The following is a 25,549-nucleotide window of genomic DNA, read 5'->3' as shown; positions in this document are numbered from 1 at the left end:
ATACGTATCTCTATATCATATACGTATCTCTGTATCATAAACATATCTCTAAATCATAGACGTATCTCTGTATCATAAACGTATCTCTATATCATAGATGTATCTCTATATCATAGACGTATCTCTATATCATAGACGTATCTCTATATCATCAATGATATACAGCCCAAAAGGATAGCCGACGGCTATCATATGGGCGGGGTTTAATGATGGAGCTCTATTAGGATTGTGCTAGCCTGGGTTTCAAAGCAAACACAACTCTCGCGGGGCGGTCGCGTTGCCTTGTTAGGTTTTAGAAAACACGAATCGCTGTTATCGTTTCATTAGCTTATTCAGCCAGTAGACCCCGCGGGTCACAATAGCAAACATTGAATTTCTGCAATGTAGGGGTAATACCTAACCAAAATAATGTATCTATTCAAAATAAAACATTTCAAATTACCTACTTTTAGTAATTTTAAAATTAGTAAAGGTCGTAGTATATGCCTAAAGTTGAATATAATTACCCGAACAACGGCATTTTTTTTTCTAGTTTTTGATTAATATTTTGCCACCCCTAACATAAAATAACAAAGTCTTTCATCAGTTTCACATTGTTTTACCTTGCCAATAAGATGGGACAGCAGGCAAAGCTGTGCAGTGTAGTTTTCATACTCAAAATCTAAATGCAGAACCGAATTTGAGCTATTTTACGATTGTGACTATTAATATCACGAATGCTTGTGAATGGCAACTGACTGATCATAATGGTGACAATATTGGGATACTATATTTATTTGACAACAAAATGAGATCAACAGATAAGTAAAATAACCACTATAGTTCATAATATTCGTAAATTTACAAGGTGCGTTATTCAGCATATTTGTTTGTTCGGGTTCGGGTTAATCCCAACAGAGCTTCATCATTAAACCCCGCCCATATGAGCGCCGTCAGCTATCCTTGGGGGCTGTATATCATTGATATCATAGACGTATCTCTATGTCATAGACGTATCTCGACCAATAACAGGTGTATGTTTGCTGATGGAACGTATAGCATGAGACCGTGTTTTCAGGTGGATATCGCTGAGTCAGTCATGAATGGATTTCTTTCTATTCCTTTGATCAAAGAGGAGCCTGGTATAGGTGAAGAAGGGGCGAAGGCCACCTCTGAACCAAGCTTGGTTCTTGGTATAGTTTGGAAGGTATTTGGTTTACCATGATACATTGTAGCATAGTACTCCTTTCTGCCTCCTAGAACTTGAGTGTTTAACGAGAACTATCTTCAGATATAACGTAATAGTGTGACAATGTGTTGGAATTTAATAACACAAAGAATTGTAAGCTGCACAGTAAATAATTTTAACCTATTTTTTTATTACGGTTTTTTCCGCAAAGGAATAACATTTTTTTCTCATTAATGTAAGAATGTGAAGTTGTCTCATTCCGGTCCCTGACTGAGTGGTCCTTGAATAGATATCGATCAGCAAATATGTTGTAGGGTCACAAGAAAGTCTCTTGAAACCAAGGTGTGCAATCATAAAACTTTTGTATCTATATATCTACTTACTCATTGTGTGTCAAGTATATAGGTTCATACAATCGTTCGTCTTTGCAAAAACACCATGCTAACCAACAAAATCCTTACAACTTACTGCAATCCTTAGGCATGAACAAACTCCCAGTCGTCATGTTTGCTCTGGATGTGCTCCAATAATGTCTGCAAGCAAGTGTTTCATGTGGCAATGTTTGTTGGTAGCGGTCCATGCCAATGGTTTGTTTATAGTTTTGTTCTCAACAGGGCTTTAGAATGAATGCTGATGGAATAACAACTGAAAGCGTGGGGATGCATTGCCTTCCCCTAACGACAGTAAGCAATGAAGGGGTGACTCGGTCTCTTAGGAGTCCAGTAAGTATGGCTTTTTACCTTTTTCTGCTTGTTTTAAAAACGACTGTATTTGCAGTCTTCGATTCTGAATTTGGTTTAATTGTTTTGTTTGCTGCTACTAGCACAAAGCCATCTACTGAAGTCGTGTCCCCTTTGTAGCTGGGGATAATATATCACTGCCCAACGTAGCAATAGTTGAGTGGATCACCATTGCTGCCATTGTGAATTGACACTGAGAGATTGTTTTCAATTGGCTGATGCCATTTTTTGTGGTTTTTGCAGATCGCTGCTAGCACTGTGGATAACGTGGTTGTAAGGGAAATAAAGGGCCAATTATCTATTTTGTTTCCTTCCCTTGCAGAGCATGAACAGCCAGTACAATGCTGTTTTGGAGATTCCCAAGCGTCCACAATCGCGAAGGGGGAAACAAGAAAGTACAAATGAAAGTTCGGGTATAGAATATCAACTTTTGCACCCAGCAAGTGTCTGCACAAACATCTCTCACACGAGGTTTGTATTTGCTCCAGTCCTTGTTCTAGAGATGTTTGATGTTGTATCTGTTAAAGGTTGACTTGCAACAAAATTCACATTACAGTTATTTGGTATCAAAAGATTCACCATGTCTTACTCTGTTGTGTAGTAGGTGCCAAATATGTGGAAATGTGATTACAAGCTCTTAAAAGCTCAAAAACGAAAAGCCGCCGTAGATTGGAATCTGTTTATTTATCTGACGTAGTCATTGCAGTTTGGTAATTGTCTTGTCACGTGATGTTCTCACGTGAATTGAAAGGCCAATAAAAAGCTCAATATAAAACTTATCGTAGCACTAGTTTATGACAAACACTTCGGGTTTTATCGAATACCTCATATCAAATATAGATTCTCGCTACTTTACAGTTTTGTTTCGGCTTGATCCAATCGTCAACTCGTAATCTGATTATGTGACCCGATACTTCGCAAATAATTTCTGCAGCACTTTTCAATTATCACAGGTGACCAACGGGCTTGTCTTGATTATCCGACAATGATATGTACTCCTTCGAGGTAAGGTTAAAAAATTAAATGAATTTTTACAGTAAGTTATAAGATATCACTGCTAGAAGTGACAGCATTACAATGACGATAAAACAGACGCGTAAGAACAATAGACATGGTTTTATTGAATGCGTGAAGTATATTTGTGAAAATATTTCGACGAATAAGGTTGCATGAAAGTGTAAACAGAAACCATCTCCCACAACTACGTCACATTTGAGCCGTTTTGGAAAGAGAATCCAAACTATGCGGTCTCGAATGTCTGCGATTAACTGTTCGTTTTTGATCTTTTAAGAGCTTGTAATCACATTTCCACGTGTTTGGCACCTACAACACAGCAGAGTAAGACATGGTGAATCTTTTGATATTAAATAGCTGTAATGTGAATTTTGTTGTAAGTCAACCTTGAAGTAATGTATGCGTGGTACAGTGCTAAGCATAGATAACTTTTGAATGCTAACATTTAATATTTGTTGGGCCATTTGTTATGATCAACAGACAAGGTTAGGTTACATATTAGCCTGTCTTGACAAACTGTTGTTTTTGCGGAATTGTGCCCCGTCGAGCGGGCGAGCAACACAACAGCTTGTCACAAGACGTACTGCACCTGATGCATCAGCTGCACTTATAGGGAGTTGTTCTCTTCCGTCTATGCGGCTTAGTTGCGATGTTATGTTGGTCGCTCCAATGGTAATCATAACGGATTTATCGCAAAAATTTATGTAAAAAAAAAAAAGATTACAACGTTTAACCAACGACCAGTCTCTGTTGTAAGCGTTAGTAGAACTTGAGAACTTATGCAACAACAGCGACTAAACATGTCGTTATTTGTGCGCTCAGTCAGTTTAATTTCTATTTTCGTATCAGTCAGTTTTATTTGTTCTTATGGATTTTATTTTCAATTTTTTTTATTCTTAAGTTTTACTAAAGTTTACAACAGAGTTGTAAACAACCAACAGTCTTTGGTTAAACGTTGTGATCTTATTTTTTTCTACATAAATTTTTGCGCGAAGTCAGTTATGATTACCAATGGAGCGACCGATATAACATCGCAACTAACCTGCATAGACGGAAGAGGACAACTCCCTATAAGTGCAGCTGATGCATCAGGTGCAGTACGTCTTGCGACAAGCTGTTGTGTTGCTCGCCCGTGCGACGGGGACAACTCCGCAAAACAAGTTTGTCGAGACAGGCTAGTTACATATACATACCTACCTGTTTCTTCTCACAAATTCCAGTACTTGGAGTTCATCCTTGCCTAAACATTCCCAAAAGATTAGATTAGGGTCAAATGGATGATTGTGAAAACATCAATTTAAAGTACACCATCCCATAATAATGAAATGCTGTTATGGTCATCTATCTAAATACGCAGTTTTGCACTAGTGTCACTTTTTAATGAAATAAATCAATATTTTCAGTGCTGACACACGGATGTAGCTTTTTCTATGCTTTAGAGAATGTCACTGAATGCTTGCAAGTGATAAGAAAGCGAATCTAATCCTGGATGGACAGTCATTTTATGTTGTAATGCCAATGTCATGGCTTCTTCCTGTAATGAGCCAAAACTACCAGCTATAGCTTTTACATGTGAAAACAATTTTGGTTTCATTAAATTCAGTTTAAATTAGTTGCTCAGCTTTCCTCTGTCGATGATATACTAGTCCATTTGACTGCTTTATCTTTTCAACTGCTCAAACCTAAAGAACACTTTCACAAATACATGTACAAGTACTATCAATAAACAAGCCATTTTGTATCTAGCGTTTAAGATTCATCATACTATTTAATAATGCCTTTACCGCAGTATGGATGCTGGATACTATAGACTTAAGATTGTTTTACTAACCACGGACTTCAAATAAAGTAAAACATCCATATAACTTACCTAAATTCAATTATGTAACTGCTGCCAATTTCAAAAATGGCATTATGGCTCCATTTTGTGATTATGATCAGATATACTTGTAGACTCTGTGTGGTGCCCATCACTATAGCCTTCAAATCTTACTCGGATACAGAGGCTAAGGTTACCGTCTCTCACAAAAGGTACGTGCATGTTACAATGTACTTTCATTGGCTTGTGATAGTTGCGAGCAGTTTTGCCAGTGATGCCATGTTAGCAATTTATGATCTTGAGCAATGGGTTCACGCTATTGACTGGGGTAAATCATTTATTATAGTAGCTGCTTTTTAATCAAGGTTTGATAATACAAATTTTTGAATATAAAAACATAGTCTGGATTGAGCCTACAACTGTATTCTTTGATGTCTATTGTATGTTCAACTAACTATATGAATAGATATTTTATCTTATGATTGTATAAATATATATTGCATTTACCTTTTATAATACTAGTCTATATTGCACCCTCCACTAGATACTTGAGGGTCTATTGTATATTCAACTAGCTGGACGAGTATAACTGGAGTGACTCAGAACCTGGTCACTTGATGGGGGAATTTTTTGTTTTTGTCACATGTCTTGCACATGCCCAGTCGCATTTAATCATGTATCATGATTAATATTAGACACTGGCCACAATGCTATATTCTATCACAGCAATATTGCAATAACCCAATACTGTTAAGAAATATAAGATAGGATATTATGCAAAAATGTGCATAAATAGTTGCAGAATTTTGCATAAGATTATTGTACACGGAGAGGTATTTGGAAAATGTATAGAAAAATAGAGAAATGTATAAAAAAAATATAAATCTCGAAAAAATTGGTAAGATTTGGCATGAGATATTAAATATTAGACAAAAACAGAAAATTCCCCGGTCACGTGACCAGGTTCTGAGCCACTCCAGTTATACTTGTCCCAACTAGCTATGCGATCTGATATTATACTTCCCTGTTCTCATAGAAGTATATATTGCATCTCCTTCCAATTATACTACTATATATTGCATACTCGACTGGGTATCTGTTCATTTATCATATATTTAACTAATAATATGGATAGAAATTCTATCTTCTTGTGATTATAGTGTATGTATAATTGTATCTCCCTCAGTTCTTATAATATAAATTCTGAAATTATGTATATCTCATCTTTTAGTTTATACATTGCATTGTTTGTGACCTACACATAAAATTAGTTGCACTATATATGTATGCCTAGCTTTGGTATAGTTTTGACTCTGTTGTATACAATGACCAACATGATTGTTGAAGCCATAGCCATCACACTCGTTTGATTGCAGGGGAGAGCATGGAGTGTTGTGGTCGGGCAAGACAATTAGCCATCTTGTCATTGGGCCACACAAAGAATGTTCGATTCAACTCCAAGTTACTGCATCACGTTACGGTGTCTATGACTTAAATTGCCTCGATATATCCGTCTCCAACAATGTTTTCTTAAAGGAAGCATCCAATCAGCCTTCCCTACTCATTGTGCAAAAGGAATAGCTGAATTTTTATAAGTTATTTTTTAAATTCATACGCATCCAATCGCACTTTTTAAGCAGTTCTGCATTGGGCTATACATGACTGATGTTAAAACTGATATATATTTTAATATCGATTTGCGGGAGCTGTTGTACAGTTATATAGGCTTCTATAAACTGCATGCCAACTACATAAATCTAAGGTGTGACAAACACATTCTCTACTGCATCATGTATGATATATTATATTTAATGTATTTCTTCACTCATTGATTGGTGCTTACTGCTTATCATAAAGCCAATGAAGGGTATTAGTATTATGGATTTCCATTGTCCTTCTGCGCCATTTGTAAAGAATTAGGGAAAGTTGTGGATTATCTACAAGCATTGTTCCTGCGAGTTTCATCTTAGCCCATCGGAAGCAGCACACTGTAACGACAAGACCAAACAAATAGCATTAAAATTACATGCTATGGAAGGACATTTAAGAATGGAACAGATATTAGGTTAGTAACTCACTCGACAAGGGTAGGATCTGGCATGCCTTCTGAGCCACCTTTCCTAATGCCTACAAGAGAAAGATGATATTTATGTTAAATTAATTCCTCAATATCAAAATGGAAAGTTCAATGTGCTCGGGTGATGCATGTATACTTTAGAAATGGATTGGAGACCTTCGATTAATCGGTGGGCTGCAGTTTCACTGGTCTGTGCTACATTACAATCGATTCTTTACCAACAATTTAGAGGCTGTAGCATCTTCTCACAACAAATAAACCACAATATATTCTCGGCTAACTTGATATAATGAAACCTTTCTAACACACAGAGGTGTGACAAGTTACTTGAGATACTCATCTCTACATATATGTATTTACACCTACATGTATAATCCTCACAAATAACGACTTGTATATGCTGTCGGTTACATGAATGCCCCTTGGGATATTTACAAATAGTCACTGGAATATTTAGAAATAGTCAATGGACTATTTTAAGTGGGTCATAAATATAAAACAAATCTCCAAACAGAATGGAGCCATAGATACATCATTTTTACTGAAGTTCAAAAACCTATTATGTTAAAATTCGAATCTTATTGTGCTCTTTCTCTTAATAGATGGCCATAGATGGGTGGCAAGTATATGAAATTATATTTACACCATACTGGGTTCTCTCTCTCTTTTTACCAATTTGATCACACGCCACAAAGTTTACAAGTCTTGTTTCACAAACTGCATAAACTATAAAAATAAACACATGTTATCAACAAAACCTGTAAGCATAGCCAGCCCCAGTAACTGAATTCTTCTGGACAAAGCTGAAAAATTTTTACAATACATTATAAAAATACATCGGTAACAAAATAATTGCAACAGAAACCTTATCTACAAAACTATACATTTTTTATTTGTATAAGCATTATTCATGTTTGTTTTAGGGTTATTTGTACAACCTTAGCAATATCAGCAAGACAAATTTAATTCTACTATGTTGGTAAATATTTGCAACAAGCTTATTGTTACATGGAATAAATGGATTCCTCCTTTGATTCCAGAATTGACATAGTAATGAATGGTGAAAAGATCTGCTAGGTCTTATGAAAGTTGTTGAGAACTGAGATAATCTTGACAAAGGATATTCGAGTATTCATAAACCAAAAAGCGTGTCCTTAACTTATAGATGTTTCTCACTTGTTTTTATTTAAACACCATTTGCATACACTTAAATTCATTGACTTTGCTCCACATTTGATTCTTTCAAATACCGTTTAGACACAAAACAATCTACAATCAAAACAATTCAAACATATTACAGGCTTCCCTAAAGACTTGAAAGAAGTTGCTAAGATGTTCTTCCTACTAAGATCTCTAAACTTCACACCGTTTCCATATTTATTACATGTATAATTTTGGACAAGCCACATTTTTTAAATCTAATTTTAATCTATACTTTTACACTCATGTAGGTTTACATAAATATCTTCTACATACAATTTTTTTTCCTAGGGTGTACACTAATTTTAAACCTTTTAGAAACGCTTGAACCCAACGTTATTAGAATGTCGTTAAAAGCCAAATAAAGAAACTACTTCTTACTTACTTTCCAATTGATCATAAGCGCCAGTTCAAGGCATATAGGGTATATTAACCTGTATCATCGTGTATTAACTGAGCTCTGAGTAAAGTGAATCATAGTATAGTTGTTTGTATAAAATGAGGGTAATAAAGTGGTAAAAACTATATATATGAGTATTTATGTATCATCAGTCCGATTGTCTAAGGCCAAAGGTGATATAAATGATATATATGAGTATTTGTGCATATCAGTGAGTATTATCAGTCTGATTGTCTGTGGGCGGAAAATATACTTTAACTTGGTTTTTAATGCGATTGTAAAAGCTAAATCGCCACACATTTGTTCTGTGTTGGTGGCTTAATATCTTACTTTTAGTGTCATGTGTCACAGGTGCAAATTTAATGTATTCATTTAATTGTATGTTGTAGAGACCCGCTTCAATTTTTCTGAGGAATAGGGTATCCAGACTATCTCGCCTGTCACTCAGAGAAAGAATTTCATTTTCATTGCAGCATTCTGTTATACTACATGTAGCTCTTTGACGGAGCCAGAAGATCCATCTCAGACCATTGTTTTGGACCTTTTCAATGTTATTTGATAGTCCCACTGCGTGTGGAGACCATACTTGGGTTGCGTATTCAAGGATTGGTTTGACCATGGTATTAAAAGCTATAAGCTTTCTTTTTTGGGGCACCAGTTAAGTTTCTTTTTAGGATACCTAGTGTTCGATTCGCCTTGGCAATAGTTTTGCTAATATGGGTGTTCCACTTCAAGTTAGAGTCTATATGGATTCCGAAATACTTGACCGAATTGGAGACCGGAATCTTCTCACTACCTAGTTCGAAAATTACATCTGGGGTGTCCTTTCCAAATTGAATGTGACAGCATTTCAACGGGTTGAATTTCATCCCCCATTGACTTGCCCAGTCATGCAACTGGTTTACGTCCGCCTGTAAAACTTGAGCGTCGGGGTGGGAAGAGCATAACACCGTATCATCTGCATAGAGCCTAGCATCGGAGTTAGTAATTTGGTTTGTCATGTCGTTAATGTATAACGAGAAAAGAAGGGGACCAAGGACAGAGCCCTGTGGCACTCCAGATTTGACAGGGAAACTAGAGGAAGTAATCCCATTCACAGACACCACAGAGCTGCGACCCAGGAGCCAGTCTTCTATCCAGTCAACGCATTTATTGTCAAAATTATATTGGCGGAGTTTGAATAACAATAGATTGTGGGGAACTTTATCAAATGCTTTGCTAAAATCAAAGCTAATCAAATGATGGTGTTGTTTAGGTCATAGGCTTCAGCAGCTCGGTGAACAACGTGGAGTAATTGGGTAATAGTGTTTAAGCCTTTACGAAAGCCATGCTGATTGCTTTTAAGTATCTCATGGTTGTTAATATGTTGCCACATACGCGAACATATGATGTGCTCCATAGATTTTGCTAAAATGGAAGTTAGGCTAATAGGTCTGTAATTGTTTTGTCAGTACGTTTTCCACCTTTGTATATTGGCTTAATAACAGCTGTTCTCCAGTTGTTAGGGACTTTACCTTCCTTCAGACTGGTGCGTAGGAGGGTGCCTATGCAGTCTAAAAATGAGGGACAATTTATGCTAAAATTTCTAAGAGCTATTGCGGGGATGTTGTCAGGACCTGAGGCTTTTCTAGGATCTATTTTTGTTAGTAACAGTTCAACGCCATGCCTACCAATGGTTATATCCTCCATTTTCGGGATAATCTTACAGGTTTCAAAAGGAGGGTAAGGGAGGGCCTGATCTTCATAGACTGAGGCAAAGTGAGTGGCAAGTGTGTCAAGTATTTTGTGTGGTTCTGTGTCAGTCAGGCCTGTGATGCAGTTTGACCTACCGCTATGTTTGTTAAGATAGTTGTATAAGGGCTTGGTATTTCCTTCCTCCATCTGTTTAGTGAGATGGCCATTTAAAAAGTCTGATTCTGCGGTTTTTATCTGGATTTTTAGCTGTTTGCACAGTGAGTCTAGTTCATATTGGTGAGCTATACTAGGGAACCGTTCATTTCTTTTATATAGTCTATGTTTTTTTCTGATTAGTCTAACTATGTTTCTATTTATCCAAGGTTGCCCTCTTGGCTTAGCTAGCTTACTAGGAATAGTATCTAGTGCTTTTCCGACACCGTCTTTAAAGTCAGTCCACTGGGATTCAGTATGTGACTTTGTGGTTTCTAATTCGCTTGCTAATGAGGAAAAAATATTTTCTATTTCACAGTAATTTGCCTCATTGTAGTTTTTGAATACACGCATAGTGTTACGGGGTGCATTAGCCGCACATTGAGTTTTAAGGTCGACTAAAATCATGTTATGGTCTGAGATCCTAGGCAGGACCTCGCATTGTATTTCGACTTCATTAAGGAAAGCTTTGTTAGTCATGACCAGGTCTAAGGTGTTTCCTAACCTGTGCGTAGGTGTACTAATTAGCTGTTTCAGGTCGGCCTCTATGATTGAGTCCAAAGCAAATTTGTGTTGGGCTTTTCGCGAAGAGTCTGATTTTACTTTGCCATTTCCTGGGTCACTCTGCCAGTCAATATCCGGTAAGTTATAGTCCCCAATGTAGAGACCGTTTTTATTGTTGTTTGATTCTATAATCTCAACCAAATTATCCAGGGCATATTCACTTGGGGGTCTGTAGAAAGTGACCAGACTAAATTTAACCTTCGGGTGTAATTGAATCAATAAGGTGATGGGTCAATACCGTATTCACAGTCCACTACTTGAAAATGCTGATTTTGTTCACTGTCATTCTTTAGTGCCACTAAGACACCCCCACCATTGGTATCTCTATCATTTCGCCAGATGGTGTATTTGTCTCCCAAAAGTTCGTTATCGTCGAAGTTTGGCCCAATTTTGGTTTCAGTTATCGATATGAGATCAGGGTCATATGTTCGGGCATAACATTTAATTTCATTTAGCTTTCCAGTAATAGAGTTGCAGTTCATAGAGAGAATATGTAAATTTAGTTGTTTAGGATGCATCTTGTTTCGTGTTTCAGCTTTGGTTGCCTGGCTTTTGGTTGGTCATAGGGTCTGTATTTGGATTGCCGTTGTGTTGTGTTTGAAATTTGGTTGTCTAGTTTCAGGTTTGCTGTAGGCTCTGAATTTGTGTTGCAGTGTGCGCCATCGGTGAATGGGACAAAGGTGCTGCCTGTGGCCTCGTGTATCTCCCCTTTGTATATCTTAAAGGTTCTTCCTTGGTATTTCAGTCGTACGTCTGCCAGCTTCTTAACAAGCTCTCGGTCTTGTTTGAGTTGCTCAGTTGTCAGAAAAGGTCTAGCATAGACCTTTACATGGTCACACATGCTTTTTAGTTTGTTTATTTCTCTTATAAATCTCCATTTACTCTCTTGATTGCTGCATGTAATAAACATAGGAGTGTTACTTCTGCCTAATATCTGTTTTATTCAGTTACCATTAAATAGTCTTTCAAAGTAGAAGACACAAAACCAGAACCTTTCTAATATTTAAATTGTTATTCTAAAAGTTGATTTTTGCAACATTGAAATTACTTTGAAAACACCAATGTCCTCGTATATTAATTATTACTCACCTAAATAGATTACGGTCGGTATAAATCCCCAATGAAATAAAAATTTAGCTGCACCCACAACGGCGTATATTCTTTTTTTAGTGCCATCGTATTTACTAGGTTCTTCTTTTGTAGATTTTATGGCTTGCATGGCACTAACTCTGAAAGCAAGATTTTCCAAACAAGTAATTCAAGACCTGAGGATCTCGAACAATCAGAAGCACGCTAGTGGACTGCGTTACGAAGCGCTACATTGGCATGACATCGCTGACAACATCGCCCAATATATGAAATCGACGTTGTTTATCAAATACATGTAGGTATTGTTGCCAGAAGTACCACTTTCGCTATTTGCTTTAAACAATAAATTTAACTCGACGAATAAAATAAACCAACTCGCCGCAAAGTCAACCAGTGCAATGAAAAAGTATACTGTACCTAGGCCTGTCTTCACAAACTGTTGTTTTTGCGGAGTTGTTTCCCCGTCGAGCGACGCCTAGATCCGGCGATTTGCTATAAGATACGGTCAGGTATAATTGCAGTGGCTCAAAACCTGGTCAGTTTCTGGGTCGTTTTGTAGAGGTGGAGCTTAATCCGGAAATGCAAATGTTTTGTCGGCACTAAGCGACGAGGTTTTACGCAAGTGCCAATGTTTAGTCGGTTAGAAATTGAGTCTGTAATCTTTTTATTTTTTGTAACAAAATAAGGCATAAACATCGTTTTAGATAAATCTTTAATCAAAAATATGAGCTCTTTCATCAAACTAACATAACGTATTCACATAGTTGTTTATTGTAGTTTTGTCGTGTTAAGACGAAATAGTAAAATGCTCACTAAACGGAAAAAATCTTCTTAAAAATACATCATTAATTATTCTGTATTCGTTTATACAGTGTGTATGAAAAATTTCTTACATACGTTGTGATATGATTGCACTTACATGTATGTAATGCGGTATTATATAAGTTATTGAATATTTGTGATTATGTTCTAACCAAATAAAATGCACATTGAAACAATTGTCTACTTTGCTACCATTCTGAGAGCTAAAGAAGAATCTATTTCATTTTAGTGTAATTATTTATGTTAGCGTATCGTAAGACAAAGATTGTGAAAAGGCAACAGAAGACATTAGCCTATCTTATCTTTACTACAAACACTGACTTCTCCAACAACTAACTTTATTTAGATTTTAAACATGACCGCACTTTGTAGGTATTCATTTGTCAATTTGCTTATATATTTATTATTTATGTACAGCATTGTGTGACCAAAAAAATTTTCTTGATTTGTTGGGCAAAAAATATTTTCTTACTGTTGGCATGATGATGTATTTTCTTGTTCCAATATAAATAATGCATGTGGCAATTGTTGTGCATCATTGTTAGCAGCTTTCCCGTTACCTCCACAAGCACAATGTAGCCAATTCCGGAAAATCAGAGGGCAGCACACAAAAAACCTTTAGCATGATGTATGTCTATTGGCATTGCTGACGTTGTACAACATACATTGTTTGAAAAGTCGATGCGCAATGACAAAATGTCTGGTGATGGACCACTGGAACAATGATGGGAAGTATGTTGTTTTAGTTATCGGACGAATCTATCATGATAAATTGTAAAGTTTAATAATTTTACTTTATTTGATATAAAAAGAAAATGTTGCACATAACTTAATTACTACCACATCAGCACCAAAGCCATAAAAGGCCTTTAACAAGCACAAATGAGAACAGAATAACACAGTAGAAAAGGGCTACATATACTACATGTACATTGTAGATATGTGAAAATAAGTGAATATAAGTCTGGGTTATTTAAAAAAAAATCAGTGTTGAAAATCCTGAATGTTTTATGTATGTAGGTATGTTTTAATTTGATCAATATATTCACTCAAAATTGAGCACAGTACAAGCTGAAACAGTTCGAGTTTTTGCATATAAAAATATTCCTATCTAGAACAAGTTTGTTCTCTATGGCTGCAGATGAATTGGCAATGAGGTGGAGGGCACGCCAGATGCCGTCTGGCGTGACCTCCCTTCATTGCCAGTTCACCCACAGCTATAGGGAACAAACTTGTTCTATGCCTATCTAGATATTGCATGTATTAGAAAGCCTCAGGAAGCATTTTTGCTCTGTCATTTCTTACTCCCTGCAAACTCCTCTTGGAAATCCTTGATCTAAAATAAAAACAATCATAGCATGTGTATTTACATCTCCTTAAACTTGTAAAGTACTGCGAATGCAGTATTCAAGTGGCATTATTTGCGACGATTTTTGACTTTGACAGGAATACTATTTGTTAATTTAATGAAGTAGATTGGAAAGTTACATTGGACATTGTGATTAGCTGGAAGTTAATTTGGCGATCTCAAAGAACCGGGCAAATCTGCTTTTGCTAGTTCCTGACTTTATTACTGTTTTTACAGTAGTTTTATTTCACAATTATTTCCTGGCTTCATATATCTTCTCCAATCCTACATTGCTCAACCAACTTAGCCCATAGAGTTGACTTGTAGAAGACAACAGCGAAATTAGTCCAAGTACTCAGTCTATGAATCGGATGGTGTTGTGGCACCTTGTTATCAATTTCTCAAAGAGTTGATAACAACTCCAGAGATGCTCCTAAATCCTGATTAGAGATTTGCAAATTACATCAAATAACCAATCATGAGATTGGCATCAAAGCACCATAAAACTGGATTACCCAGTTTGTAAATTAAATCAAATTAAAACCATCAATTACATAGTGGATGATGGTTTAAACTTCATTTTATTTGAAAGCTGAGCAGTCAACCTTCTAAGTGATTTGATTTGGAGCAAAACGCATGCCAGCGATTTGATACGCTTTACAAATCTGGAATCAAAGATTTGGGAGCATCGCTGCACAACTCTCTCCAATTCAGACACTGAGCACTTACACTAAAGTGACACGAAAGCATCATGCAACAGGGTTCTAATTTTAAAACTGAGTTACTGAATATTATCACTCACCGGACTGTTAGGTATGAAAGTAACATCAGGTCTCTGAGTTACATCTATAATGCTGTCGTTTGTGGAATTTCGTAGATGCTCTCCACATCTATGGAAGCTTGCATAGCCTCTGCTCTTACTCCTACCCGTCCTGAGCAAGCACTGCATTTCCTCCTTATCTTGAGCTATAAATCAGAATGCTCGAGGCATTAAACGTTTGGCTGGGTGTGAACAGGCAACTTAACAAATATCGCAGTTGGCAGCAAATAATTTGTTTCTAAAACCTAATCCTGCCTACACAAGGGGTTCTTCTGCATTATCCTACTATAACTTCACGTTTTTCTAGCTACTAATCTAGGGCTATAAAGGGCTTGAAGATCCGCCTACCAATGAAATTCCACATTTAACCATAATTAATATTGCACGATTTGCCTAAAATTTTATTGCTGGTTATGTGAGTACCTCCGTGTTACTATCAGATGTATTGTCTTGAGGATGCGGTCTCTTTGTTGGATTCTGTGACTAAAAATGTAAACAATACGTAAATTATGTATATCGACACCATGTGACAACATATATGAATTTATGCACATGCATAGCATATTTACATTTGTGGGCACAATCTAACTAAATTCAAATTGGCAAAAGAGTCCAAACAAAGGCCTTGTTGCAGGGCTCCAAAATAAGCATTCATTTTATCTTGCTTTTAATGATTGTTTTTGCAAATTTTAGGTGTAAAATATTAAATGTAAAATAAAATATTACGTCCAAGTTTAACCAAAGGTGTGAACTGCGATATAATACTATCTGGCGCATGTGTGAGGCCTCGGGATGAGAAATTCTCAAGAAAAATTCTCAAGACAGATTGCCGTAAACTTCACTGGCTATTGGGTCAAGGATATGGTATCTGAGCATTCCAATCAAGTCCTTGTTTCTTTGCAATTCTACCAAATTTCTATGAGAGTGTAGATGAATTAAAATAAGAGAAAATGTTTTTGAACTTTGATGTACTGTGAGACCGAAAGCAAAGTATCGAATACAGCTTAGACATGTCGCAACCCTCACAGTAGTGTAGACTTAGATTTACTGCATTCTCTGATTTCGGCTTACAAGAATATAAATGTGCACGCACGCTTTTGTTACAAGATAGCTATTTCAGAAATAAGACAAATTAAAATCCATAAAAGTAATAAATATTATTTATCATCTCTATGTAAAATCCATACTATACTATCTGTGCATTTGCAAAGACATGGAAGGATAGCCCTGTCTAAATATATTGGACATACAATGACCGAGTTTTGCTGTCCAAAAATATCCCTTATAATAGGCTGAGTAAAATATTCTTGGTGTACCAGTAACTTACCCTCCGCTGTTCTTTGTACTTTTCCTTCTGGGTTTGCCGTCTTTCAGGGCTGTACATGCAGCCATACTCTTTTTCTTCGCCATACTCTTTTTCTTCGCCATACTCTTTTTCTTCGCCATACATACATAAATAGCCTTGACTGTCATGAATGACGTTCTTACCTCTCCAAATATCTTCACCTTGCTAAATTAGAGCAGATAAAATTTTAAAATTAAGAAACATGGTACAGATTTTTTAGATTCAATGGCTGAAGACGTTGTAGGTTTTTAGCCTTACTAGATTGTTAACACTCAATCGGGAAGTAACTGCTGCATGTATATGATGCTTCATACATTTATTGCTTGCTTGATTGTAGTTATTAATATATACAATGATTTTTAATGTCATTTCAATTGCATGCCAATGCTTGTACACTGAAGCCCGTGTATATCTTCTAATCAAGGCTGCACTAAAAGCTTGATTGTAATCCACTGCATGTCTGTATATACACGAATATCCACTTCGTCAAATTAAGCTTAAGACTTGAGTGTCTATCTAGTGTCTTGAGAGAGTAATCCTTTATTGCTGAGAGGTAGATGGTGTGTATCCAGTGTGAGTTGCTAGTGAACTGATGAAAATTGTGTCAACTCTGCTTCAAGTAGGGCCTGTGACGTCATAGATCACATGGTACAAAAACAAACCAAAAAGGGCTTCATGAAACTGCAGCATAAAAATATATAAGCTACTATTGACATGTACTTCTATTGCACAACAACCAAGCATAGGCCTACATTTTACAATCAAGGTTACACTTCACAATCAAGGTTACACTAAAATATCCGAGGTATAAAATGTTCATTTTCAACACAAGATCACAAATTAGGCAGTGGAGAAAAAGTGCTTTAAGGATATGAGATTACCTTCAAAAAGTCTTTCATGCTTGTTGAATATGCCGTCCTCATGGTTTGTGTAAAACTTGTTGCCATATTCGATTTCATGGGCTTTAATGGCTTGCTCAGCCTCGTCTAACAATGAGGCAAGAAGGAGCGGCATAATGCTTAAATGCACTGCAATTAAAAAATATATTTGGTAGGTCCTCAGGCTCCTCGTAGAAGTTGACTGTCGTCAGCGATCATGTCATTCAGCTATCGAGGCTTCGATAACCTACCGACATGATTGCCGACTACAGGCATGGGAGGCCTGTAGGTGGGCCTATATAGAAGATGAAATGATGAATACAAAAAGTCAGTTATGAATACATGATGAACCACTGAGGTCTTCTTTTAGGGTTGAAGCAATATGAATATGCAGTGCATTTCAATTAATTTTTTAAGACAAATTGCAAGCAGTAAGCGACTCTGACTACTGAGGACTACTGATCACAGGCAGGCTGTCTAGTCCAAAAATATAACTGCCCTGCATTGCAGAAGACTATGTTGTCTTTGTCTTACAATACGCTAACATAAATAGTTACACTAAAATGAAATAGAATCTTCTTTAGCTCTCAGAATGGTAGCAAAGTAGACAATTGTTTCAATGTGCATTTTATTTGGTTAGAACATAATCACAAATATTCAATAACTTATATAATACCGCGTTACATACATGTAAGTGCAATCATATCACAACGTATGTAAGATATTTTTCATACACACTGTATAAACGAATACAGAATAATTAATGGTGTATTTTTGAGAAGATTTTTCCGTTTTGTGAGCGTGTTACCATTTATTCTTAACAAGAAAAAACTACGATAAACGGCTATGTAAATACTCTATGTTATTTTGCTAAAAGAAATCATACTTGTAATTAAAAATTTGCTTGAAAAAGATGCTTACGTGATATTTTGTTAAGCAAAAAGATAACTACTCGATTTCTCAAAACTAAACGTTTGCAGTGGTTCGACTAACTTTAAAGCTTTGGTATTTCCGGATTAAGCTCCACCCCTACAAAACGACCCAGAAATTGACCAGGTTTTGAGCCACTGCAATTATACCTGACCAAGATACACTGTGTCACAAGACGTACTGCACCTGATGCATCAGCTGCACTTATAAGGAGTTGTTCTCTTCCGTCTACGCGGCTCGGCTGTTGTTGCTCGCCGGGGGACAACTACGCAAAAACAACAGCTTGTCAAGGCAGGCTACTGAAGCATCAGCCTCACTGAAAGAGAGTTGTTCTCTTCCGTCTATGCGGCTTGGCTGCGATGTCATGGCGGACGCTCCATTGGTAATCATAACGGATTTCGCGCAGTCATTGTAAAAAAAACATTGCAACACATTATAGGTCACACTGTTTGTCAAACGCAGCTCTTTTAGTAAAGCAAGAGGACATCAAAAAGATGTCAAAAAAGTGATTTATTCCTTTTGAAGGTGGGCTATGTGATAAGATTGGCATTAGACCTGCCAACCCAAGAGTGGGGCAATGCGTGATATTTGGTTTTGGGACAATTTATGTATCAATGATAGTATATATCAAATTGTGGAAATTGGGGCAAAAATCTCACGCATTTTCATTTTTTCTTTGGCATGATTGCGTGAGTCTCACACCCAATGCGTGAGCAGACCTGCCAACCCAAGAGTGGGGCAATGCGTGAGATTTGGTTTTGGGGCAGTTGATGTATCAATGATAGTATATATAAAGTTGTGGAAATTGGGGCAAAAATCTCACGCATTTCTCACGCATTTTCATTTTTTCTTTGGGGTGATTGCGTGAGTCTCACGCCCAATGCGTGAGAGTTGGCAGGTATGTGCGTGACAGTTGGCAGGTATGTGCGTGACAGTTGGCAGGTATGAGTGACATCTAGATCAGAATTTCGAGCTGATTTCAAATACCTGGTTTCTACACCTTGTTGTATGGAGATACTGCGAAAACAAGATACCAACAGGGAATGTAGCCAGACCACAGGATAAGCATATAATTCGTACAAGCAGCAAGACACCCAAAGACATTAAAAGATTCAATAATTAGAAAATGTCAGAAGCAAATTAGAAACTTCAAGTTTGGAAGAAATCAATCATAGAAATTGCCTCAACACCAGATGGAGAATATGCCAAAGGGAAGTCGAAGCAATTAAACCTACCAACCACCATCATCAAAAAGCCACCAGAGAAACATTAGAGACGAGTCAAATGAGTCACATACAAATCTGCCACTCCTGTCAAACATGACCTAGACACCAGGAGTAAGTCACGAGCTCTACCCTACATGTCAACATCACGTGCACCAGCTGAAGACTTACGCAAACAAGATATCTTCACATGCCTGACAGAAAGCATTGAACCTTAACACTCAACCTACACCCACAGGCTAACCATCCCACATGCCAGACATCTATAAAAGGGAACAGCTCCAATGACTCAGCATCTCTATCCCCATCTCTATCTCCGGCCCTAGCTTGAGCTCTGGCTCTCTTTCTTCCCGAGGGCCTCCTTGGACGCTTTCCGATCTGCCTGCTGAGGAGCCTCTCTCTCTCTTCTCTACCAATGGAGCCTTCTTCTCCTCCACCAGCTGAGCCTCCTCTACGCAACTATCTCAACTGCCGACACTCTCTACCTATGACCTCTCACGACTCTCATTTGACTGTCGAAACTAACAACTGTACAGGACTGATCAACAAGCATAGACGACCGTTCGAGTAAAGATGTAACTTTCATTAGCTATTCTAATTGTTTTGTCATTAATATTATTGTTTTAGAATTTTGCTAGTTGTGTATTTTAATTGTTTGACTTATAGAATAAAGAAGTAACTTGTACTGGTAAATATCAGCATTACTTACAATAGCTTAACACCTTCATTAGTACCTGAACCAGTAATAATCAAATTAGTTCCCACAAGCTAAGCAAAAGTACACAAACTAAACATAGTCAAAATAGAATAATACGACAAGCAAATTCAACACTGATGTTGTGCGTGAATTCGGATTAGTTATGCATAACATAATTTCTCTACAACCACACATAACAACGTCTCAGATTGTTCATTTTTGAGCAATATAATTAATATATTATTTTAATTGAATAAATGTCTGTAATGTTTTATGTGCTTCTGCCAACAATGTGATTATGAAAATGGCATATAAATACTAAATAATCAGCAACAACCCAAGGGCTAGCCGGGTCATGCACTCAAGGATTTCCGCCACGCACACGCAAAACACAAACAGTTGTTTGTGTTTTGCGATCTCGCTTTTATAGATAAAAGATTTTTACCTCAGGCAGCTTAGGAAGAACAGGCTGCAACTACATGCACTAAAATTGTGACACGAGGAACAAGCTATTCTTTGCTCACCCGAATGATAAAAAAAAGTCGCATTTGTTAGGAAAAAACGCTTAAGCTAAAAATCTACTTTTGTAATGATTATAAAAGAAAAGCAAAATTTATTTCAGAATGAATAGCAAAATTTTAAGAAAGATGACCTATTGTCCTGCCCGTCACACACCATACCAGAAAAATCTACTCGCATACCCCATATCATCATGAGAGATTATTTCATTATAAAAATTTTCTTGTTTCTGTATGTCTGAACATGTTTACTCACTAATCAACAGAAAATTATGATCACAAAAAGTAGAAAAAAATTGCCTATGTGTGTGACCCTATGTCTGGCTCTGCCCAGTCAAATTTTTCTTGCTTGTGCTCGCGTAGAACAACTCGTTGTTGCTCACTGTGCTGAGCCATGTTGAAACTGACAATTCAGATATGTATACTGTACACAGAAAAAAATCTTTTTTCCTGGCATTATACAAAACATGCCTTTATAAATGACCTCAAGACTCGATTTTTGGAGTAATACATTTATACTCTTTCCTTTTAGAATACAGAAACCTGTGGTGAAACCTTATGATGCTCAAGTTAATCAATAACTTTTGGGAACTTGGGCTTGGGAACATTCAGGGAATTCAATTTTATTGCATCCTAACCATAGCTTGATGAGATATTCCAAGTAGTGATGAGATTTTGAATTTAGCGATGTAGGTATAATATATTTGTGCTTACTTGCTACCAAGCCAGCAACAGCACATTTTAAGCTGCTTTGGAAAAATTTTCAACTGTCCAAAGTGGTGCAGTTTATCTTACAACTACCAGAAAGTATGTTTGGGGCTTATGCTATGTTAGGCCTATTATAAATGTAGGTTATTCAGGGAGTCCTGTTTGTCATTCTACTCTATTTTAACTAAGCTTATGCTGGCTTTTTGGGTGGTGTTTATAAAGCTGAAAGATCATATTTCACATCAGAAGGTTACAGCAACAATAGATATGTCATACGTTTCAGCCAACTCATACTCACTCAGGCTCTGTAACTCTGAGTCTGATCATCAGGGACCACCGAGAAAGGAGATGGCTGTAGATAGCCATTTTCTTATGCCTATGGTGTTTTTATAAAAGCACCTATACTGATCATCCCACTGAACATGTAGCCAGCAAAATAAATCAGGCTTATGGAGAATACGGGCATTAGTTCAGAACTGCCAGCTTATCAACCTGAGAATTGTCATTCACTTTTTAGTTTTCCTTGTGCCCAACAGCAGTTGAGCATAAGTTATGTTGTGACATTATTATTTGTGTTCATAAAAATTAAGGCTATTGGAGGGTATGTCCAAAAAGTGTCTTATTGCAGCCACATTTATATACATGTAGCCGTAAACATTTGCTTCGTTTGATTGTCTGACTTAATAATTTAAGTCTGAAATTTAAGTTCTTAAAATTATTTTTTTACTTTGATAAGGTTTATCATCACCGCTATGTACAATATCTTTAACATACCATGAAATTTTTAGTAAGTGTTTGTCTCAACACACAAAGTAATGACATTATACGAGGTCGAGTTTTTTCAAAACATTCTCTTTTTGCAAATTAAAATAAAAAGGCAAGTAAAAATCATAAAACATTAAGGCTTTACTGTATACGCTTGTAGATGCTTAAGGTAGTCAAGGGAACTGAAGAATTTAGTGCCTTTGAGGTTGTTTGCGACTTTGAGATAAGTCTGCATGAAGCAATAAAAGCAGCATGGCCCAATGTAGAAATATGTGGGTGCTATTTCCACTTAACCCAGAGTATTTCTTGAAAGGTGGCAGCTTTTGGTTTGAAATTGGCACACAAGAAAGCAGAAACACAATTTCCATTTCCATAACATTTCCATAATTCATTTCCAAATTATTTCCATTTCCATAATTAATTTCCATATTATTTCCATTTCCATATCATTTCCATAATTAATTTCCATATTATTTCCATTTCCATAAAATTTCCATAATTCATTTCCATATTATTTTTATTTCCATAACATTTCCATATTTCATTTCCATATTATTTCCATAATTCATTTCCATATTATTTCCATTTCCATAACATTTCCATATATCTAAAATAAGATTTCCATATCCATAAAATTATGGAAATATTTATGTTTATGAAAATGGATATGGAAAAGTAAGCATTTCCATAATATATTTAGCGATCCCTGCTAGAAAGATTGTAATGTACTAGAGATCGTACAAACACTCTCAAGTATGGGATCTTTTCCGCCACATCACGTGATCGGGGCATTTGAGTAAGTTGTATTAAATTAATATGATTATTGTAATGTAGATTTTTGTTGTTACATAATTTTATTAATTTCATTTGAATATCATTTGACACGATAAACATTTGAACAAATGCTGATCAGCAGTTGTGCGCATTACAAAGTTATTTAAAAGCAAATACGCCTGGTTATCGAAATATGGTGGTGATAGGACTAACGATCAAATCAAGAGTGGAAAGTATTTTACTGATTAATAAGCAAACTACAGTAAAAGTTGTTTAATGCTATAGTAATCAATGCAGTTCTATGCCTGGAAGATTAGCTCTACATAGAGTATTTGGTTAATAGAATCTTACAAAAATATATGAACTGAACGTTTACATTAGTATAAATGGCAATTCTTTACAAGTGGATAGGCATTTTCAGGCAAAAATTGTATTATTATAAGTATTACTCATGTATAAGTCAACCCCGCTATTCCAGAATATTTTAGAATCACTATAACTGTATCGATTGTTGCTATCCGAAAAAAATATAGCTTTCAAACGTTTTTTATTCGATATGATAAATAGAGTTCATCGGCATGTTTTAAACGAGGTTTTAGTTGACTCACTTGTGATATTGTTTGTGAATGGATCACATGCTAAAACAAAATTTAAGCATTGCCTGTTCTCACTTGAGTGTGGGCTGCTCAGGAGGTAGTAAAAAACAACCAGTGCATATTTAGAATTTACAATGGGAATATTTCGCCTAATGTTTTCCAAATATATTACTTGTTAAACTTGAAACCGATTGGTAGCAGTTCAGCATAACATTAGCGCTTGCCATATTATGATTGAAATGCTGTACTAAGCATGTTCAATAGAAATATATATGGTATCTTCGCTGATGTTCCATACTGAGACTTTCGTGAAATAACTTTAACATTAATTTTATATGCTGAACTATCATTAATATGAGTGTTTGTGAATCCGTAGACTAATGCATGCTTCGTCGTCATTAAATTTGCTATTTTGCTTATTTGCTATTTATGGAAGGGTTTTGATAATAACGGTTTTTGCTGGAAAGCCTTTCGTCTTCAACAACCATGAACAATTGTTTTTTATTTACCCACATTGCTCGTGCCATCCAGATTTTGTTAATTAGTCAATATATATAGTATGAACACGGACTACATGGATAAGAATTGATATTCATATTTTTAAAATATTTTTTTTAAATATTTCACTGCATATGTGCATATAAAATTTTATGTAGACAACAGTGCAAATGTGCAGTACCCAGTACTTAGGCTAAGATCCTAAAAGGCTAGTAAGCTAACAGCAATCTGCTGTAAATCAGAAATAAGCTTCCACAAGGTTAAAATAAAAACTGTATGCGACTTTCATCCAAATTTTTGGGTTAAAAAAGATAATTCGTATAGCGTAATCATATTATAAGTTTATTCAGCAAAGTGTTTTTCCTTAATGCCTGGCCTGGAACAGTCATTTCAATAACGTGGTTAGAAAAAATCACCCTTCGATATAGCTTCTAATTTCATGTTTAGAGGACGAAGAAGTATTGTATAAACATCAAGCCGCAGCTGCTGAAAAAGGTTTGTCTTTTTTTAATGAAAAAATATGGGAACGATCATTGTAATCTACTTTCTTTGGCAGACTTTGTGTGACGTAATGATTAATTTGTATTGCTAAGTGAGTATTGCTCAATGACACAATTTATGCTCAATACTTAATTGCTTATAGGCATAGAATTTACCAAGTGTAACTGAAAAAACCTCATAGTCTCAGATTTTGATGATTTTTTAATATGTTGTTGCCTATGTCGAAAAACGCTCAAATCCCAAATATTTACCTTCTAGGGTCATCGGTTCAGGCGCTATGAGGATTTGAACTTTGACCATTTGTCTCCTGAGTTTGAGGGCATCGCACATCTAGCTGACTTTATATTCATATAAATTCAAGAATATACAAGTTAGAGGCCTAGACCTTTATTTGTCTACGCTCAATTTACATATTTACACAAACAAATAGGTTTGAAATTTTTCGGATGAATAATGTGGGAGATAACTCCGACCAAAAATGACCGAAAATGCTATTTTAGCCACTATTCAAAAGCGAATATCACCACTAACATATAATTTGCCATTGTTTCTGTTAATATTTCCGAATTTCTCTAGACCTCAGCTATCCAAAACTAGTCTCATCTTTTCTGTAGATGCATCGGGTCAGCGTCTAGAAACCATACAAGATTAACATCTTTGTCGAGATACTGCAAAAGTAGAAGTCAAGGTCAACCTGTGGTTTGAACAAAGTCACACATTTTTCTCATGTTTTATACCAATTAACATATGCAGATTTCATTACAATCATCAAAAGTTTGTGTTTCAGATTGTAAAATGCTTAAAATTGAGTTCCAAATGCCCTCCAAACACCTTTGTAAAGCGCCTTAATTAAATGAGATTATCCCCCCTAATCAAGCTTTAACTTGGCTGATTATTATCCTATTATATATATATATACATATATATATATATATATATATATATATATATATATATATATATATATATATATATATATATATATATGTATATATATACATGTATATATATACATGTATATATATATATATATATTAACTAAAAGCAGGTGCAAAAGCATATAAAAAGAGAACTCTACACTAAAAACCTAAAAGATAATCAGTGGAGTATGAAATATTTGAAAAATTATTACGAAGAAAGTAAACTTTTAGTATTTGCACTACAAATT

The 25,549-nt window shown here is 36.0% G+C and overlaps 2 protein-coding genes and 1 long non-coding RNA gene across 3 annotated transcripts in view; 1 reads left to right on the top strand and 2 right to left on the bottom strand.

Moving 5' to 3' along the window:
- Positions 1-6,363, top strand: part of LOC137389566 (trafficking protein particle complex subunit 8-like) — a 41,632-nt gene extending 35,269 nt beyond the window's left edge. Inside the window, exons 24-28 of the mRNA XM_068075614.1 lie at positions 1,058-1,186; positions 1,783-1,890; positions 2,231-2,379; positions 4,876-4,953; positions 6,118-6,363. Of these exons, the coding sequence (XP_067931715.1) occupies positions 1,058-1,186; positions 1,783-1,890; positions 2,231-2,379; positions 4,876-4,953; positions 6,118-6,322 (669 nt within the window). The 3' untranslated portion in view covers positions 6,323-6,363. The remainder of the gene's footprint in view (positions 1-1,057; positions 1,187-1,782; positions 1,891-2,230; positions 2,380-4,875; positions 4,954-6,117) is intronic.
- Positions 6,364-6,517: 154 nt separating this feature from the next.
- Positions 6,518-12,193, bottom strand: LOC137389571 (uncharacterized). The gene is made up of 3 exons (XR_010978072.1): positions 11,959-12,193; positions 6,820-6,868; positions 6,518-6,729 (listed from the first exon to the last, which is right to left on the bottom strand). It is a non-coding gene; the product is annotated as an uncharacterized lncRNA (long non-coding RNA).
- A 1,365-nt stretch (positions 12,194-13,558) lies between these two features.
- LOC137389570 (uncharacterized) lies at positions 13,559-17,253 on the bottom strand. The gene is made up of 5 exons (XM_068075619.1): positions 17,175-17,253; positions 16,276-16,458; positions 15,372-15,431; positions 14,931-15,094; positions 13,559-14,116 (listed from the first exon to the last, which is right to left on the bottom strand). The coding sequence occupies exons 1-4, from the start codon at positions 17,250-17,252 to the stop codon at positions 14,975-14,977; spliced, it is 441 nt and encodes a 146-aa protein (XP_067931720.1). The 5' UTR covers position 17,253; the 3' UTR covers positions 13,559-14,116; positions 14,931-14,974.
- Positions 17,254-25,549: the final 8,296 nt, after the last annotated feature.

This window comes from Watersipora subatra, chromosome 3 (genome assembly GCF_963576615.1).
Source record: "Watersipora subatra chromosome 3, tzWatSuba1.1, whole genome shotgun sequence".
In the NCBI taxonomy this organism is placed as follows: domain Eukaryota; kingdom Metazoa; phylum Bryozoa; class Gymnolaemata; order Cheilostomatida; family Watersiporidae; genus Watersipora; species Watersipora subatra.
Note: the sequence above shows the minus strand (reverse complement) of the source record. Positions and strands in the feature narration are given on the sequence as shown.

Excerpts from the sequence above, each read along its gene's own strand:
- LOC137389570 (XM_068075619.1), bottom strand. The coding sequence starts at position 17,252 with ATGAAATCGAATATGGCAACAAGTTTTACACAAACCATGAGGACGGCA. Across the intron at positions 15,432-16,275 it reads AGTACAAAGAACAGCGGAGG|TCACAGAATCCAACAAAGAG; the intron begins GTAAGTTACTGG and ends TTACATTTTTAG. Across the intron at positions 15,095-15,371 it reads CATCTGATAGTAACACGGAG|CTCAAGATAAGGAGGAAATG; the intron begins GTACTCACATAA and ends TCTGATTTATAG.